At 34.6% G+C, this 20,348-nt stretch overlaps 1 protein-coding gene across 3 annotated transcripts in view; it reads left to right on the plus strand.

Annotated features, from left to right (window-relative positions):
• Nucleotides 1–20,348, plus strand: part of LOC129495555 (mothers against decapentaplegic homolog 4) — an 88,988-nt gene that overhangs the window by 62,828 nt on the left and 5,812 nt on the right. For all 3 annotated transcript variants that reach the window (XR_008661546.1, XM_055303189.1, XM_055303188.1), the window contains 5 exons: nt 3,087–3,206; nt 3,301–3,417; nt 4,849–4,899; nt 12,859–13,042; nt 14,159–14,327. Coding sequence is in view for 2 of the 3 variants with exons in the window: in XM_055303189.1 (XP_055159164.1) it covers nt 3,087–3,206; nt 3,301–3,417; nt 4,849–4,899; nt 12,859–13,042; nt 14,159–14,327 (641 nt within the window). In the remaining variant the exon portion in view is untranslated. The remainder of the gene's footprint in view (nt 1–3,086; nt 3,207–3,300; nt 3,418–4,848; nt 4,900–12,858; nt 13,043–14,158; nt 14,328–20,348) is intronic.

Below are 20,348 nucleotides of genomic sequence, written 5' to 3' on the forward strand. Positions count from 1 at the left end.
TCTTTTATAGCAAAAAAGTATTAAGTAGATTTTTCTGTTAGTCCTGGAAAAAACGGGTCACTTGGGATTTAAGTAATGACTTTGATTATAATACTGATTTAAATTGATGGTCTTTGGCAAATTGAATTTAAATAAAGAAATAAAAATAAATTAATGGTCTAATTTGTAATTTCCCTATTATTACATGCAGAAGTAAGAATCATCTTGCACTTTCAGATATGTTTTAGAGAAATATTTAAGTAGTTAACAAGTAGTTTTGGACCAAGATGTTTATAAAATCTCTAGATGGAATAGTATGCTTTCCTTTAATCAGGGTTTTTATTGTGCTTTATCTGGCAGTATATTACTTTATAATAGTCATTTCAGTCTCTCATTGTACAAACTTTAAAAAAGGGATACTGGCAAAGTTGTTTATGATACACATCCCTGAAGATAGATGTTAAGTATTTTAGTCAATTTTGAAATATAGCTAAATTCTGGGGGGTTGGGGGGGGTTGGGGTGTATGTGTGTGTGTTTTTTTTTTTTAACCAGGAGGTCTTTTTCAAAAAGATTCTTCCCATGATAGAAATGCCATTTTCTTTGCCACATTATAGAGCCAGAGGGTTATTAGATTTATCTTTTCTTGGAGCCTGATCAAGGCAATAATGACTCTGTTCTGTTGATACTGCTGTTTATTTTCAAAGTTACCAAAGGCTGCATAGTTTGCTGTTTGGCAAATGAAGTTGCTTTTTTGTTTGTTTTTTTAACTAATTACAGAGCAGGGTCTTGGCATATGTATGGTGCTATTTGTACCTGGTTGCTACGGAGATTGTATCTAAGCCCACATCAGCAGTGGATTGTTGCTAGATCTGGACTAATACTTTGTTAGTGGCTACCAAAGGGAGCATTATTCTATTTAATATCAGATCATATTCAAAAGAGAAATTTGATCTTTAGAATAAATAGAGGATTGATTTCTCTAATTGAATTTATAAGTACAGTATACCAAATATCTCCCCTTTAATTCATTTCTTCTCTTCAGTGTATTTTGGATTTGCTACATGAGATGACAGTCTCACCATAGACAACATACTCTATGTGGAGTATACTGGTTAAGCACATGCTTTAGAACCTGGACCCTCTTAATCACTTAGTGCTTCTGTTATCTGTCTACTGTTTATTAACCAGTTTGAGAATATAGTTGACAGAGTGGTCAATGATGGAGAATAAAACCACCTAAGCATAGATAAGTGAGAGTGTAGCCACTTACTTCTGTTGATATTATCTGGAAATTTGACTTTACAGCCTTTGTTGGTGCTTGCTAAAATGACTTTAACTGTTCTATTCCCTGGAGCCAAGTCCATTGAAAACCAGAAAAATGGTATGAGTGAAATGCTAATAATTTTTCTTGGTATTTTTTGGATATTTTTTATAATTGAATAGATGATTATTTTTAGAATTTGTTGCAAAATGTTTTTGTAGATCTCAGAAAGTGTATTGATAGAATTAAAGAAGAAATTGGACTAAGGATTGGAAGACTATTTCAAATAAGCTGGTATAGTTGTATTGTTTCATTTCATCTTATGTACTTGTAATTGTGTAATGGAAATATTCAGTACAGATAACCACAGTGGGCTACTTTATAGTCTATGTTCACTTGGCTCTTGAATAACTTCAGGTTTTCTTTCTAAATATCTGTAAATTAAAATAATCTCATTTCACCTATGTAGTGACACTTTTTGTAAGCTAAAAGTCTGTGACATGCATAGTTGTTAAAATGTAATTAACATTTAAAGAAACTTGGAAAAAATTTTGGGGGGATAAATAGGGAGTGAGGTTGCTAAAAACATCTTTAAAATTAAATAATTTGGAGATTATTGCAACAATCTTTTTAACTTTTATAATCTTTGCCTTAAGGAAATGTGATTTGTAGGAAGGAAAAAAATGTTTCTTTTCCTTGATACTTTGAACTATGGTGTCATTTCCTTTCTTCTATCTATACTCCCATTTAGATGAGAAAAGATTGAAGTGATGCCAGTTGTAACAATTAGGAAATTTCAGTGCTTTCCAAATGCGATGAATAATTGACTCAATTCATGCTTGCTTGAAAAAAATCAAGCTTTTTCCACTTAAAAAAAAAAAAAAGGCCTTAAAAATGTAGGTTGTTGGGGTACCTGGCTGACTTGGTCGGTGGAGCGTGCGATTCTTGATCTCAGGGTTATGGGTTTGAGCCCCGTGTTGGGGGCAGAAATTACTTTAAAAAAATATTAAAAATCTAAAAAAAAATGTAGGTCAGCAAGCAATATCTTAGAATGGTTTTGAGTAGAATAGAAACCAGACAAATCTTACTTCTGGTATATTACACATAGAAAGGGTAACTAATTTCTTGTCAGTCCAGGAAGATGTTAGTTAGTGTTCTTGGAAGGAAGTGATTTTTGGTTTTTAAAAGTACATGAAAAATTTCAGAATAGACTTACAGTTTGTTGTTGTGGTTTTTGTTTTTTGTTTTTCTTTCTTTCTTTCTTAATTTTTTTTTTTTTACTAGCAGTGCTTTACTGATTGAATAGTAGAGCTTGACCTTTTCTAAACTTCGCCTTACCCATCACATTCCATTTAAAATACTTGCGTGCTCTGCTTTTCTTTTATCAAACGGTAGCATTTTGCGATTACCAGTACCAGTGCTGATAATAATAATGAATTTCCAGTTTTCAACATTTTATTGGGGCTCGACTTTGGGAGTCCTCATCAAAAAGGTCCAGAGCTAGATGACATGACCAGGGATGAGCTGATGTGCTTCTGAATTTATTATGATAGGCTAGACATATAGTGAGATTTTGCTGGCATTTGAAGAATATCTATGAAGAAAAAGTCCTCTAAAGATTAGCCAGTTGTTTCTTAAGATAGAATAATCTCAGACATTTTCAAGTTAAGGTTTGCCTTTGTAGATGACTTTAGAGTTTGTTATTTGATAAATCATGGACAAGTTCCATTTTTTGCCCATCAATACAGCTGTGATTTTCAGATAAAATTGGTCCTTCATCTACTGTATAACAATGTAGGATTGCATCGATAAATGTACCATATTAATGTCTTCTCGTTCCTCTAGGTCAGCCCGCCAGTATACTGGCAGGCAGCCATAGTGAAGGATTGTTGCAGATAGCTTCAGGGCCTCAGCCAGGACAGCAGCAGAATGGATTTACTGCTCAGCCAGCTACTTACCACCATAGTATGTACATGCTTTTTAAAATCTTTTAACTAGTTGAGAAAAAATAGGCAGACTTTCTAAAAGCAAATTAATCCATGTGGGCCTTAATTTTTAGACAGCACTACCACCTGGACTGGAAGTAGGAGCGCACCATACACACCTAATTTGCCTCACCACCAAAACGGCCATCTTCAGCACCACCCGCCTATGCCGCCCCATCCCGGACATTACTGTAAGCTCTTGTTTTTGTTGTAAGGGCCTTTTCTTTTTGAGAACTGGTTTTCTTTCTATTTTTTTTTTATGTTTTTACATCTTTTATTCATCTTACAGTTTAGTTTCATTAAATGATTACTGCTTTTCAGCATTTCTAGTAAACAGTATTATTTACTTTTTTATAGTTTTGTTACCATACATTTGTTTTAGAGAAGTGATGTTTACTAAATACATTTCTTTCTCTGTTGCTGATGTTTCATTAACACCACATTGATTTCCATTCATTTGTTTGTTCGCTTTGTATATGTTACTAGATCTCATGTATATCTGTATATCCATTGAAATCCCTTGAGTGTCCAGATCTCAAGGGTTCCCACGTCATACTGTTAGCATACTGTAGACACTTAGTTGTGGAATCTATCATTACTTTGTGTAGGATTGATTGGGAAGGTTACTCTACTGATGATCGTAGCTTGTAGTTTCAGGCAGAAGAGGGACTTTGTTCATTTGGCTTAGTGAAATGAAGAGCATAAATTTTCCTATGTTTTAAATTCCTTTTTCTCCATTATAAGATTAATAGTACCAAAGAAAACTTGGAAAATACAGAAGAGTGTAAATAAAAAAATAAAAAATTCCCAGAGTCGTCCTACCTACAGATACCCACTTCTAATATTTTGTCATATTTTTTCTTCCAGTCATATAAATGGGTGTACAGAAATTTGGGAGGGAAAGGATCATATCATGTATATATTGTTGTATCCTTCTTGTTTTCAATTATGTTACTATTTTTCCATGTCTTAGAGAGTGTAATTTTTTATGGCTGGCTGGCCCAGCATAGTGGTTAAAGTGCTGAGTTCGGACCCTTAACTAGCTGTGTGACCATTGGCAAGTTTTTAACCCTCACTAACTAAGCCTTAAGGGTAGCAGTAGTATCCAGCTCAAGGAATGTTGTAGGAAGTAAATGTAATAACTCATGTGAAGTGTTTAGCACCATGTTTTAACACTTAATAATCTCTTAATTATCTTAGCTACTGCTCCATTATGTAAACAACCTTAATGTAATAAACCTTAAACATTTGTTTTTAGAATGGGTCTGACAATTTGAATTATTATTATATATATTGCATTGTAAATTATACTCTATCACATTACATGAATAATTCATTTATAATTTACATTAAATTTTGCATGTACAATTATTGTAAATTGCTAACTGCACTTGACACATAGTATTAAATGTTAGCTCTTAAATATCCACCAAAGTAACTCAAGAGTATTTGCTTATTATAAAGTAGTCTAAACGAAGCTTTTAAAGTTTTAGACATTGCATAAGCTTGATCTAAATAACTCCTGAAGTATGATAGTTATATTTAAGTAAAGTTTATTAAAAGTTTTAGCATTAGAAAACTTTTAATAAATAAAAATGGGATTTTTATTGTCTTTTCTTTAGGGCCAGTTCACAATGAGCTTGCATTCCAGCCTCCCATTTCCAATCATCCTGGTAAGTGTATTTCAAAATCGATTCCCTGTATTCATATTTTCTTTATATTAATTAAAACACACGCAAATACACATTTTAGTGTAATTACAGAGTAGCCTAACTTTTAGATAAGTACAATGCTCCTTATCATGTTAGCTAATCAACAGTTCATTGGTAGCCAAAATAGTCACACATAAGGTATCTATATTTGACTCTTTTAAGTGTGTAAAAGAAAAAACAAGATTTTTTTCAGCTAAGACGTGAAGTACCAAAATGCTGGTTTTAGCATTGAATATATAAATATGCAGCAGAAGAAAACTAGGTTTCAAATAGAACAGCTGTAAAACTGTAGCTTAAAAAGACAGGGAAGAATCTGCAGTAGATGCTGGAAATAATAATTCACTGTATCTATTTTAGAAGATAGATTGAGGAATTTCTGGTTAATTGAAATTTTTAGAGACTTTTTGATTAAATTATCTTCGAAGGAGTAAATAAATAGATTTCCTCAATTCAGAGTTTGAACATATCTTTTTAAACTATAGAAATAATGAAACAGAAAGTTTAAGTAAAATACTGAAGGCTTCTAAAAATAAATAGGATTTTGATTTGTTTTCCTTCTATCCCCTCATATCTATTTTTCTTAGTTTAAAATGGCAAATATTTAATTTCCACTCATCACTTAGTTTTTCCCCCAATTAAAGATAAAAATAAGAATTTGTGTTATTATGAAGAATTTCAGACATACACCAAATATCAGACCCTGCCCCCATTATACTCATGGCTCAGTTTCAGCTACTATCACCTGAGGGCCAGTCTTATCTCATCCATACCCTCACCTATTATTTTGAAGGAAGTCCGCCCTGTAAAATTGCTTCGTATATAAATATATTAGCATACATAATTGCTAGTTAAATGACCTCTCTAGTTGACTTTCTATATGTTATTTTCATATTTACCATGGCTTTAAACATTTTTTGTTGGCTAGGGATCCTCGCCTTTTTATAAACATTTTTATTGAGAAATATAGTATACAGAAAAGTATATAAAACAGCTATATATACAGTCTCATGAATAATATTGAAGCCAACACCTGGGTAACCACCACCCAGATTGAGAACTAGAACAGTGCAACACCCCTAGAAAACTTCCTGTCCTGTGCATTTTGTTTCAGAAACTTCTCTGCCCCAGAGATAAGCACTATTCTGCTTTTTGTGGATACTCCTTTTTTGCTCTTTGAAAGTGATGAATGCATCCCTAGACAGTCTAGTAGATTGGTTTTACTTGTTTTTGAAATTATATAAATGAAATCACTATCATAATCTTAATTTGTTGTGAATAAACATATTGTGATAAGAGGGGGAAATCTAGTGTCTTAAGAATGAGAATTTTTGCTGGCTTCAGGGCAGCATCATTGAGAGTCAGTAGTGGTCCCTGGTCATTTGGGGGTGCCTCAGTGTCCATATGCTGGAAGGTGATCTGCAGGAGGGAGGATAACCAGAGCTCAGAAGAAAGACCTACCCTGAATGGGATGGTGAGGTGGGGTTGGAAATGGTGGCATCTAGCTGGTTGTTTGGACTCAATTTGTATTCAGTGAATGCTTTTGGCTTCTTGATAGATTTACTTCATTGTTCTCATGGTAGAACTGATGTTGAGGTCTAACAGCTTCTGGTGGTTAGGGAATAGCATTAGCTAGTTATGGGAGACACATCCGGAACACCTCACACTGGCATTAAAGCTTTTGTCTACGAATAGAATAGGAAGTGACTTAATAGTAAGAATGATTCTGAAAGGTCTCTGAGAGGTTGTGAGAAGGGATTAGCTCTGTGCATAAACCTTTAGTGGAGTCAGCTAGTTAGAACCCAGTCTCTGTGAACTCTGGTTATGAATACTTATAGGTCTCAAAGGAGTTTTACCTCACAACTGTTTTCTTCATTTCTCCTCTTGTTAAGAGAAGATTTTAACTGGTCTTCCTGTTGGGAGAACTTCTAGTCATACTTTAATCTCTGCTCTTACTCCATATTTCTTTTCAAATTTGAATCTCATTATTTCTCTGCTGACAAACTGGCATTGCTTTCCCTACTCATTGCTTGGTCAAAAGGTCTAAATTCCTTAGCTGGGCAGAAAAAGTCTGATCCTGGTCCCTGCATACTTTCCTAGCTTTGTCTCTTTATGCTCTAACCACCCTGAACCACTTACTCAAGCTTGCTCAGCTGTATCATTCCTCTGTGCTTTCTCTACACATGCAAAAAAATCTCTGATAGGTTTCGTACTCCACATTAGTTACTTGATTTTTGAAACTGAGTACTCTCCAAACTTAGCTGATTTGATCTTACTTACTAGTTTCTGTGGGTCAGGGATCTGAGAATGACTTGGTTGATTTCCTCTGGATGTAGAGTTGCATGAGGTTGCAGTCAGGGTGTTGGCTTGGGCTACTATCATCCGAGGGATTTTCTAGGGCTGGAGGATTCACTTTCAGGGTGGTTTACCCACATAGCTGGTAAATTGATGTTATTGTTGTCGGGAAGTTCCAGTTTCTCTCTGTGTGGACCTTCTTTGTAGAGCTTTTTGAGTGTCTTCACATGATAGCTAGCTTCACCTAGAGTAAGTAATCAAGAGAAGACAAGAGAGCCTTGGGATCTTTTAAGACTTAGCCTCAAAAGTCATGTCATAATTTCTGTAAGACCTTTTTTTGTGGGTAGGGGACAACACAAAGATGTGAATATCAGGAGGTGAGAATTATTGAGGACCATCTTGATGCCCATCCATGTACTCCTAAGGTCCTAAATGTGGGAAACTTTTTAAGATCTAGCAGGAGTACACACTGTTGGGAAACCTTTCCTAATCCTTATGTCCCCTGCTATCTAGCACTTTTAATTCTACTAAATTATAGTTGTTGGTTTACAACTCTGCAATTCTATTTCACGAACAGATAGAAAAGAAAACAAAGTTAGTATTTGTTTTAAGTGTCTGGTTTATGTAGCCCCTTAAGGTCTGATTAAGAAATCCTAACGTATCCTATCAAAGACTTAGGGCCCTTTAGGTAGGAAATAAGCCTGTACCTTTCAATATGTAAAATCTTTGAAATAATTAAATATCATCAATATATAATGAATCTATTTTTGAGAAATGATTTTTGAAGACAGTTAACATAGATGTTTTCAGAAATAGAGGTAATAGAAATTGTAGAAAATGAAAATAATTATTATTGGACATTACCTTAAGGTAAGGTTAAGGATTTCAGATAGGCCATATACTGGTGATTTTTGTGCTTTGACTTTGGTAACTAAGTTGAAAAAATTTTTGGAAAAGGTTAGTCATTTTCTTTTTATGGACTCTGTTTTTGCTTTTTCTTAAAGCTGAGATCTATTCATTGCGTTAAATATTAATTACAAATTAAAGTGAAGAGTTTCCTCAGTGTCTTTGAAATTGTTTTGGTAATTCACAGATGAGTTCAAAATCCACAGATTTCCAAATTCAGCTTATAGTCTAGTACTTAGGAACTATCTACTATTCAAGAGAGTGCCTTGCCTTTATGTGTTGATAAAAGATTCTTATAGGGCATCTCATTCAGATCTGAATAATAATTTATAATGAGTCTTGTAGGCACTCTAACCAAGTTTTTAACTTCTTGAATGACTTTATTTCAGAAATTGAAGACAGTGCCTTGGAGACTGTATTTTTCAATGTAATTGTGCTTTATTAATACACTGCCCCATTATAAAAATTATTTAGCTAAGTTCTTATATTAAAAAAAAATCATGTTGTTAACTCAGTTTTCTAAGAACCTTTTCTCTGGCCGGTAATGAGCAGTCCATGGGCTTCGTAAGACCACCTCAGCTTCACTAATATATCAACAAGAAACTCAAAATATCAACATTAGCAAACACATAACAACCCCCACTCCCTTTTGTATGAATTGGGACACTAGGAAAGCTCTCTCTTAACTGAGTAATCTCATCCTGCTGTTAATACTGGTTTGAGAAGCCACAGACTTGTCACTTAATATGGCATTTGGTCCTTGGAGCATAAGAGCAAAGAGAGATCTAGGAAGTCCTAATAAGCGTTTCCTATTACCTTCTCCTGTTTAAAATAAAAAAGTTTCTTCCTGGCTGTTTAGCAAATTGAGTGGAGTAGAGAAGTTTTATCACATGGTATATTGTATCCCAACACTGCCGAGTTTTCTGGAACCCACTTAGATTACCTTTCTTTTCTCTGTCTTCACACATAGTAACCATAGTAACCCCCTTCCTTGCTCATGCTTTCTTAGGCCTTAATAATCGCTTAACAGGTGGTGGTTTTCATCCCTGGTTTGTGGTCTGCAATTCTGATGCCAGTTTCTGTACACTTCAAGTTTCTTAAAACTCTTCTTCCCATTACCAAAGGTGAACTCATACTAAACCTTTTCAGAGATGCAGCTTTATGTAACTGTCATTGTTGTATGGTGTCTGAGATAATAGGCAAACAAACAAAAACCCCTTTGGCGATTGGAAAATAATAAAATAAGATTTAAGTGCAGGGGATCCCTGGGTGGCGCAGCAGTTTGGCGTCTGCCTTTGGCACAGGGCACGATCCTGGAGATCTGGGGATCGAATCCCACGTGGGGCTCCCAGTGCATGGAGCCTGCTTCTCCCTCTGCTTCTCTCTATGCCTCTGTCTCTCTCTGTGTGTGACTATCATAAATAAATAAAAATTAAAAAAAAAAAGATTTAAGTGCCGCTGCAGATGTTATAATTTATGGCAATGAAAGTATATTTTTGTCTTATTTAAACACAATAGAGATTATACAATTCTCTTTTTTCTGTCCTGCTTTGACTCTTAATGGAAAAAGATTGCTCACCATGCACTTTACTTCTGGGTAGTGGTTTTTTTTTTTTTTTTTTTTTTTTTAAGATTTTATTTATTTAATTCATGAGACACACAGAGAGAGGCAGAGGGACAAGCAGGCTCCCTGAGGGCAGCCTGATGCAGGACTTGATCTCAGGACCCTGGGATCACAATGGAGCCAAAGGGAGACGCTCAACAACTGAGCCACCCAGGTGTCCCAATAGTGTTCTTCAGTATGAACTAGGAATTGTATGTTCTGGGACTTTTTTTTTTTTTTTTTTTTTTTTTTTACCCAGCATCATAAACATTCATAACTTCAGGGCATTGTTTGTAACAAAATTTACTGTTTGGATTGTTTAAAGACCTTTTTTAAGTGTTATTACTGTTTTTTGCTTCTAGAACTTTGGGTAATTGTTATCTTGTCTTAGACAATCTCTTTAGCTTTAGCTTCAACTAATATAAATATATCTGCCAGTTATGTTTGCTGAAGCTTTTTGTTCATAGCATAATGGGATGTCTTTTTTTTTTTTTTAAGACTTTATTCATGAGAGAGGCAGAGACATAGGCAGAGGGAGAAGCAGGCTGCTCGAGGGGAACCTGATGTGGGACTCAATCCCAGGACTCTGGGATCACGCCCTGAGCCAAAGGCAGACACTCAACCACTGAGCCACCCAGGCATCCCAATGGGAAATCTTTAATGTAGAATAGCTTCACCAATATTTCAAAACTGATTTTTTTTAAAGGTTTTATTTATTTATTCATGAGAGAGAGAGAGAGAGAGAGGCAGAGACACAGGCAGAGGGAGAAGCAGGCTCCATGCAGGGAGCTGAACGTGGGACTCGATCCCGGGACTCCGGGATCACGCCCTGGGCCAAAGGCAGGCGCCAAACCACTGAGCCACCCAGGGATCCCTCAAAACTGATTTTTTAAGAAGAGACTTGAGTATATCACTACTAATTTTCATGTTTTAATGATAACCAAAAATATATTTTTTAATGTATTTATAATTAGTTGATTTGATCTGTGTGGCAAAACATTTGAATTGTTAAGTTTTTGAATCACTGTCTTCATGTGATCTGTTTTATTTCTTCATTGAAAAGTACTTTATCCCTTGACAACATTTCAAAAAGCAATTAAATACTTAGATTTTAAAAGATTTTTAAAATTTGAGAGAGAGAGAGAGAACATGAGAGGAGGGACAGAGGGAGAGGGTCAAGCAGACTCCCTGCTGAGCAGGGAGCCAGAAGCTGGAGCCCTGTCTCAGGACCCTGAGATCATGACTTGAGCCGAACAAAGTCAGACAATTAGCTGACGGAACTATCCAGGCGCCCAAGATTTTGTAAGATTTTTAAAATACATTTTAAGTATCAATCATACTTCATTTTAAGATATTTTGGGAGTTTGAAAAGATCTATTTGTCATCCTAAGTATCTTTATAGATTGTTGAAAGTTTTATTGCTACAAATTCTGGTTTAGTCAGAGTTCATAAAGGACACATTGAAAAAAATAATTGGTTTATTAGCAGAAAACTTTATTCTCTAAAAAGTGGCACTGGCCTTTTCCTCTTTTAAATATGTCAAATCCATTTTTACTCAAGGACCTTTGCATTCTTCTCTTTTTGAAATGTTCTGCTCACGGTCTTTTCATAGATTCATGGTGTTTCAAATTTCACCTTTTCAGATAAGATGTACCCCTGCCATCTAGTCTGAAGGATTCTTTCCTGTCATCTATCCTACACCCCATTTTATTTTCTTAACAGTGTTTATCATTACTGGAGCCATCTTATTTATTTCCTTATTTGTCTGCCTCTGCATCTCCGTGAGAATGGGACAACAGCTGTCTTGTTTACTGCTGCGTATATCATGCCTAGAATAATTCCTAGATACTCTTTAAATATCTGTTAAATCAGTTAAAAAAGGAAAACCAAATAATTTCCATGCGTGTTGTCTCTGTAATAATTGTATTCAAACAAAAATTAGAAATATTTGATCAACTGTATTTGCAAACCGCACCAAATAGTGCCTTTTTCCCCAGTCATTTAAAATTATTGTAAGTTACTTATTGTTGTTTAAATGAATACACTGAATACATCTGCAAAGTTAAAATTATACTAGTTAACATGAATTGACTGCACTAAAAATGCAGATGGGACAAATGACCTTTCACTCAAGAGACAGTTGAGAATTCCTGCTCACAGCAACTGTGTAGTGGGGTGTAATTAACCTTGACTCTAGTCTGGGATGGCTGACTTGCTTATGCCCTTTCTGTCAATTAGGGATCTATAAAAGTATGTCATAAATTGATATTACTCAAGGACGCTTCCCTGGAATATGTCTTTTTTTTTTATTTTTTTTTTAATCTATTTACGATAGTCATACAGAGAGAGAGAGAGAGGCAGAGATACAGGCAGAGGGAGAAGCAGGCTCCATGTACCGGGAGCCTGACGTGGGATTCGATCCTGGGTCTCCAGGATCACTCCCTGGGCCAAAGGCAGGCGCCAAACCTCTGCGCCACCCAGGGATCCCTTCCCTGGAATATGTCTTAAAGTCAGTGTGTGTGTGTTTAAATCATACTTCATTTTAGGATATTTTGTAGTTCAGACTACAAAGAAAATGTACAGTTGGAATGCCCGGGGGGCTCAGCAGTTGAGCATCTGCCTTCAGCCCAGGGCCTGATCCTGGAGACTCGGGATCAAGTCCTGCATCAGGCTCCCTGCAGGAAGCCTGCTTCTCCCTCTGCCTGTGTCTCTGCCTCTCTCTGCCCACCCCCCCCGCCCCCATCCCTCATGAATAAATAAATAAAATCTTAAAAAGAAAATATGTACAGTCAAATGAAACATTGTGATAAAATAATGTACTTTGGAATCTGATCACTTCTTTAAATTCCTAGTTGACTTAGTCCTTTGATGTAAGAACTGATTCTAGATTTTAAAAACGATTAGATTTTCAAGAATGCTAAGGTACTGAGCTGAAAAATGGAAGACATGGTACCTACTTTTTACTGCATTGTCATTTTAATAAAATTATTTTGGGTGCTTTTTAGACGCTTTTCCCCTTCACCCTTTCTTTTAGGAAAGGCTTTGTCTTATGGAATGAACGTGAATGCCTTTTATTTTTCTTACCCGGGTAGATGTTCTCTCCTGTTTACCTACTGTAGCTCCTGAGTATTGGTGTTCCATCGCTTACTTTGAAATGGATGTTCAAGTAGGAGAGACATTTAAGGTTCCTTCAAGCTGCCCTATTGTTACTGTTGATGGATATGTGGACCCTTCTGGAGGAGATCGCTTTTGCTTGGGTCAACTCTCCAATGTTCATAGGACAGAAGCCATTGAGCGAGCAAGGTATTGTCGGTTGTATAGTTGTTATTTAAAACTTGAACATAGTACATTGTCATTTATTCTAAGTGACATTTTTCGATGTAGATTTATAAGATTTTGAATATAGGTAAGAGAGTATAAAGGTCATTTTGAAAATTCAGAATTTGTAAGCACTGTATTGTAATTATAGATGTTTGTTATTTAAAATATAAAAATTGTCTTTTGTTTAGGTTAGTGATGTTTCTTTGTTTTGAATAATAAATTAGATCTTTGGTATCCAGTTTGAAAACGAATTTGTATTTTCTCAGATCATATGTTCTACAGATCTGTTGAGGAAATAATATAAAATGATGTTTCTGCAAGTATTATTTATAATGTTGGAAAAGTGATAATAAAAGAGAAGGGTTTAAGCAAATTTTGATGAACTTTCATTTTATGTATCATTAAAATGTTAATTAAATGTTTATATAGCAAATGTAAATGCTTAAGATGAAATATTATGGAAAAATATAAATAGTTTTAGGTACTATATGATCTCAGCTCTTTAAGGAATTGTGTGTGTGCATGACTACATAATCATGGCTCTGTCACTAGCTATGTGACTTTGGCAAATTGCTTATTCTCTAAGCCAGTAATGTCTGATGGAATTTTCTGTGATGAAGGAAATAGTTCATATTTGTGCTGTTCACTGCAGTAGCCACTACCTACATTAAAGTATGGCTGTTGAGCACTTAAAACATGACTCATGTGATTAACTGAATTTTGTAATTAATTTAAATGGTCACATGTAGGTAGTAGCTGTTGATTTGGACAATGTAGCTAAAAGCTTTTATAAGCCTTAGTTTCATCTTTTATAAAATGGAAATAATAGTATTTACCTTACTGAATTATGAAGGTTAAGTGAGAATTTGTTAAATGTTCACATAGTAAGTATGCTCATCATTATTATATATGAATAAGATATTTAAAAAGAAGGAAGTATACAGAAATGTTAACGATGGCTGTCTTTCAGTTACGATGCTATATAACATCTTTTATTTAAAAGAATTTTTTTAACATTGAGTATGTTGTCCAATCTGGACTAAAACTTATTTTTAAATACGTATCAAAACAAAGTGTAATTCCCTTTTCCTTCCTCAGGTTGCACATAGGCAAAGGTGTGCAGTTGGAATGTAAAGGTGAAGGTGATGTTTGGGTCAGGTGCCTTAGTGACCATGCAGTGTTTGTGCAGAGTTACTACTTAGACAGAGAAGCTGGTCGTGCACCTGGAGATGCTGTTCATAAGATCTACCCAAGTGCATACATAAAGGTTAGTTGTAGTTTTACTCAAACATTTTAGACTTGGGTCTGTTTGTTGTTTAAAGAATTGAGATGGAGGTGGGGAGAGAAGAAAAAATGTCTTTTTATGGATTAAATAATCAGAAATTATGTTTGTGAATAAAACACATTTCTTGGGGCATTTATTGACAGGATTGGCTATATCTGGTTTTATGGTTGCATTCATGCCCTCTTGCATTAAAAATATCTGTTAAGTGTTTTAGAGTAATACACAGGCTCTTGAAATGAGCGAAATCTCCAATCTCCAATCCACAATAGGTAAAAATCAGACTCTAGAAATTTATCTTAGCCAGTCTTCAGGATTGTATGGAGGGGAATTATAAAATAAATAGCTTTTCAGATTAAGAACCTGAGAAATGAAAAATTCTTCAATACCAGGTTTTTAAGTGTTATTTTGTATATTAAATGAGTTTTTATTTATTATATCATTTTGCATATTAAGTCTGAGGTGTTTATCATTGTTGAACCGATTCCAATTTTGGTTTATAACAAACTGGTTTTGAAAGAAAGATAGTTGGAATTAAAAAGCCTAAATATATTTTTAATTTCAGATTTTTTACAGTCATTCTAAGCATCTTCATTTTAGCCATTGTAGATTTGTAGAATTACTGTAACTCATCATTTACTCCCAAGAAGTTGCTTAGCATACAAATAATATAGTCAAATAGCATATGCAGCAGTGGAATTGTTTGAATGCCTCACAACAACAAACCCAATACCTCATTGTCAGTTACTATAGTTCAGTTAAAAGATATAGGGATCTTTTTTTAAACGAAATTTTCAAATATATCAGTAGAGAAAATAAGCCCTCAGGTACTCATCATCCAGCTTCAATAGTCCTCAGCATTTTATCAATCTGTACTGTGTTTATCACTGTACTTATTTCCCCAGTAATTTAAAGCCAATTCCAAATATCATATTAGTTCACTCATAAAATACTTTTGTGTGAATTGCTAATTAGTAAATATTTCTAAGAGGCATAATCACAATGCTGTTTATCATACCTAACAAAATTAACGGTATTAACAGGAATTAATGGTAATTCCGTTTTGAAAGTCTTGACAATAGAGAATCTTTATAGTTTTGAACTGTTAAACACTGGAACAGAATAGAACAATAAAATATTAAAATATATTTATTGATAGGATATTTATGATGTGGAAATGTTGATTATTAATATATAGAATGTGGTCTTATTTTTGTAAAAGAAATAATATCAAGGATATTTTGTATTCTAGAATCATGTGCACAAATGTCTTACCAGGAATTGTCTCTGGAAAGTAGAATTATCTTCATTTGCATTTTCAAATTTTTCCACAAGGAATTTTAATTATTTGTGCTTTATTTTTATTTTTAAGTGGTGTTGGATGTCTTCGTATGCTTTGCAGTCTGTTTTATGTTGGTTGGCAAATTTGTCTTGAGAGAATTAATTCATTTTATTTTTTATTTTTTTTCCTCCCTGTTATTGCTTCTCCCTATAGGGCAGTTTTGCCTTAGTCTGGCACCCTGGGATCAACATCTCAGAACCAATTCTTATATTTAGGAGGTAGAGGAATTTTGTCCCATGAGGAAATTGAGTTCCAATCCCCAGGTATGCTCAGGGCCTAATTCCTATTGCATAGGTTTCTGATGCTTATCTCTGCCACGGGCAAGAATTTTATTCCTAGGTGCATTTCCGAGTTAGCTGTCAAAGTAATTAACCAGCACTTAATTCATGGGCAGGTGCCCAGTTGTAGCCCTCAGAGAGCCTGGCTATTGTGTCTTTCCATATTACTGTAAGAAGTTGAATTACTAACCTTTACACCTTTTTTTAGTCTTGGTACCCCAAGTACCTTCTGTCTTTAGTTCCTCCTCTCCACTGTAGATTTTGTTTATCCATCATCAGTTGATGGACACGTGGATTGCTTCCACTTTTTGGCTATTAATAATACTGCTCTGAACATTTGTTTTTAGGTAGATATTTGCTTTCATTTTCTTGGATATATACCTAGGAGTGGAATTGCTGGATCATAAGGTTGATTCTGTGTTCAGCATTTTGATGGACTGCCAGACTGGTTTCCTAAGTGGCTATGTCATCTTACGTTTCCACTAGCAATGTTGTATATGAGAGTTTCAGTTTCTCTGTATTCTCATCAACACTTGTTATTGTCTGTCTTTTTTGTTTTAGCCATCTTAGTGGGTGTGAAGTGGCATCTCATTGTGGTTTTAATTTGCCCTAATGGCTAAAAATATTGAACATCTTTTCATGGTTTATTGGCCATCTGTATATCTTCTCTGGAAGTATCTATTCAGATCTTTTGACCATTTTTAGATTGTGTTCTTTGTCACTTTAATTATTGAGTTGTAAGAGTTCTTTATATATTTTGAGCGTCAGTCCCTTATCAGATACATGATTTGTACATATTTTCTTTCATTCTTTGGCTTGTCCTTCACTTTCTTGATGATATGATTTGCACCATGAAAATTTTTAATTTTGATGTAGTCCAACTTATTTATTCTTTGGTTGCTTTTGCTTTTAGTGTCTTATCTAAGAAGCCATTGCCTAATCCAAGGTCATGAAGATTCACTCCTATATTTTCTTCTAAGTGTTTTTAGTTTTAGCTCTATGATTTATGTCTATGCTCTGTTTTGAGTTAATTTGTGTGTGTGGTGTAAGGAAGGGATCCAGCTTTGTTCCTTTGGGAATATCCAGTTGTTCTGGCAACCATTTGTGGAAAAGACTGTTCTTTCCCTTATGAATTATCTTGACACCTTTGTTGAAATTCAGTTGACCTTGAATGTAAAAGTTTACTTCTGTGCAATCAGTTGTATTTCATTGATTGTATATATGTCTATCCTTATGACAGTACTACTCTGACTAGATTACTATAGCTTTGTGGTAAGGTTTGAAATTGGGAAGTATGAGTTTTCCAACTTTGTCCTTTCTCAGGATTGTTTTGGCTATTGACTGCTCTTTGTATTTCCATGTGAATTTTATGATTGACTTGAAGGATATATACTTGTAATAGTTTTTCTGTCCTTTGTGCTTCTAGCAGAGAGAGAAGCTGTTCATGCATACCTACTCATCCATCTTAACTTGAAAAATCTCTGAATTACTTGTGTGATTTGCAGTGAATGGACAGAGAACTACTGTGTTGATTATATATACTATGTGTGTCAGATGGAAGTTATGAATTTATTAAATGTAGGGTCATATTTAAAACATTTGAACTTAAAAATGTGCGATCTTGTATAATTAAGTAATTTCTACAATTTTCAAATAAATGTACTGTCTATATTTTGATACATATGGCTCTTGAAAAACCCCTGAGGTACGAGACATACCATCACTTGATAAAACACGGTCATGGATAGATTTTTATAGTACCCACAGGCTTTTGCCATGAATAATAAATAACCTATCTTGTGGGACATTTTAGTAGGGTAAAAAACATCCCATTTTTGTCATATTGTTTAAGATCTAAAAAGAATTATTTCTGTTTATCAAGCATATTATTATTCTTTAGCAGAATCTTACTACCCAGAAAGAAAGAGATACAAGTATACGCTAAGCCTAACCATTGGCATTTTCTTCATTTGCAAATTTTTTTAGGCAGTAGTAACTAAAGGATCTGTATATTGCTGTTTAAATTGTCATATTCCCACCAAAGATGGTATTACTGGGGTGAATTATATGCAGATAACATGAACCTCTCGAAGGAGTGCCCAAGAAGCTAGAACTAAATTGTGGGGGATTTTTTTCCCTCTAAGTTACTGAATTCTTTCCACCTTCATCTTTCATGACACCGTAGTCCTCTTACATTCATGAAAATCTGATGTAATGAAATGGCATTTTACAAGCTTTAAATGAAGCAAATGTTTGAATTCTAAGTGGCCTTGCTGTTTTGCTTTCAAAAGTAAAATCTCTTTTGTTTTGTGGTGCTTACTAATGATTAGTCAGGTTTTTTTTTAAACAATTTTATTGAGATATAATTCACATACCACATAATTGTATGTGGTACAATTTAAATTGTACCATTTAAATTGTATGATTAAGTGATTTTTAAAATATATTCACATAGTTATGCAACCATCATCGCAGTCAATTTTTCAGCATTTTATCACTCTAGAGAGAAACCTTATACCCTTTAGCTATCGTTCCTCAACCCCTCATTTCCCTCAGCACTAGGTAACCACTCTAATTTTTCTCTCTACAGATTTGCCTATTCAGAACATTCTGTATAAATGAATTCATATAGTGTGGTCTTCTGTGACTTCTTTCATTAGGCATAGTGTTTTCAAGCTTCATCCATATAGCATATAGCTGTATTTCATTCTTTTTATGGCTGAATAATATTCCATATACCACATCTTGTCTGTTTTCCATTCGTCAGTTGATAGATATATGAGATTCCACTCTTTGGCTATATTATGAATAATACTACTACTATGAACATGAGTGTGTACGAGTTTTTATATGATTTTACGTCTTCATTTCTCTTGGGCATATACCTAGGAGTGGAATTGCTAGATTATAAGGTAACTCTGTAGCATTTTGAGGGACAGCCAAACTGTTTTCCAAAGTGGCTTAACCATTTTACATTCTGATCAGCATTGTGGGAAGGTTTCAATTTCTCTACAGTCTTAGCACTTGTTATTTGTCTTTTTGATATTAGCCTTCCTAGTGGGTATGAGGTTATTATCTCATTGTGTTGGTTTTTTATTTGCATTTCTCTGATACTGTTGAGTTAGGTTTGTTTTTGAACACGTATGCGTTAGGGGATACTTCTAAACCACAGGTAGGCTAGGTTGAAGATTATTATAATCCCAACTTAAATTGATTCCCAATTACCATATATTGTGATTCTTATCTCCAGGTCCAGTAACTTAGCAAATTTTTAACGCAGTCTTATGTCCAAATGCCCAGTATACCAACACAGATACCTGTTTCTCTCTCTGGGTTACTATTTCCTGGTGTTAATTTAAACTAAGAGTAATGTAATTAAGCCTTATATATAAAAAATGCCAAAACTTTGACTCCTGGTTGACAGTATCCTGAAGATGTTGATGTTGAGCTTTATAAGACACTCACCTGTGTTAAGTAAAAAGTTTGCAATAAACTTATATGAGAGTAACCATAGGAAACATGCTAAAATAAGTGAAAATGATTTTTTAGATCAGGAGTGGTGATGAAAAATGTCTTTTGGATCTGAGCCCAAAAGGATATTTAAATCCTTGGTTACTTTGAATTGTCTTTACTAACAACTCAGTCAGATTCTGAAAGGAAGGTGATTGCATTTCAGTGATAGCCTTCATCTTGCCATGCAGTATAACAGATATCTATTACAGTTTAATGGGTCAGGTGTAGTATGTAGTAGAGAAGTGACCCAGGTTTCATCTAGCAGTATAGCCAGTAATTATAAATTTTCTGGTTTGAGTGCTTTAATTACATAAATAATCCACTGTGGAAGGATTTGTTGAGGTGCTTAATGAATCATTTCTATATCTGCAGATAAAAGTCATAATATTTTAAAATTTCATTTTTGTGGCTACTTATAATACTGTGTGGCTGCTGTTAGCATAGATGTAGGCTAAGATGATCGTAATTGTGATTGTTTACAGCATATTGTAAGGAACCTATGTGTGAAGATCTATCTATTGGTTATTTTTAATGATTCATGGTGGGGAGTGGGGGTATGTTGAGAGCATATTTGAACCCAAGGAATTTGTAAGCAAATTATAGTCCTTGTTCCCAAATAGTAAGATTATATAGGGACCGTACTTGGTTAGTGAGGATTAATGCAACTTTTAAAAGTGGTTGTAAAGACCTAAATGTAAAACACAGAAGTCCTAGAAGAGATCATTGGGTAGGGCAGTGACTTTAGGTACCATACCAAAGGTCCTGTCCATGAAAAACAGTTGATAGGCTGCACTTCATTAAAATTAAAAACTGTAAAAGGCTGTCAAGAAAATAAGACTGTAAGTCACAGGCTAGGAAAAACACTTGCAAAAG

This window comes from Nyctereutes procyonoides, unplaced genomic scaffold, assembly GCF_905146905.1.
Source record: "Nyctereutes procyonoides isolate TBG_1078 unplaced genomic scaffold, NYPRO_anot_genome, whole genome shotgun sequence".
In the NCBI taxonomy this organism is placed as follows: Eukaryota; Metazoa; Chordata; class Mammalia; order Carnivora; family Canidae; genus Nyctereutes; species Nyctereutes procyonoides.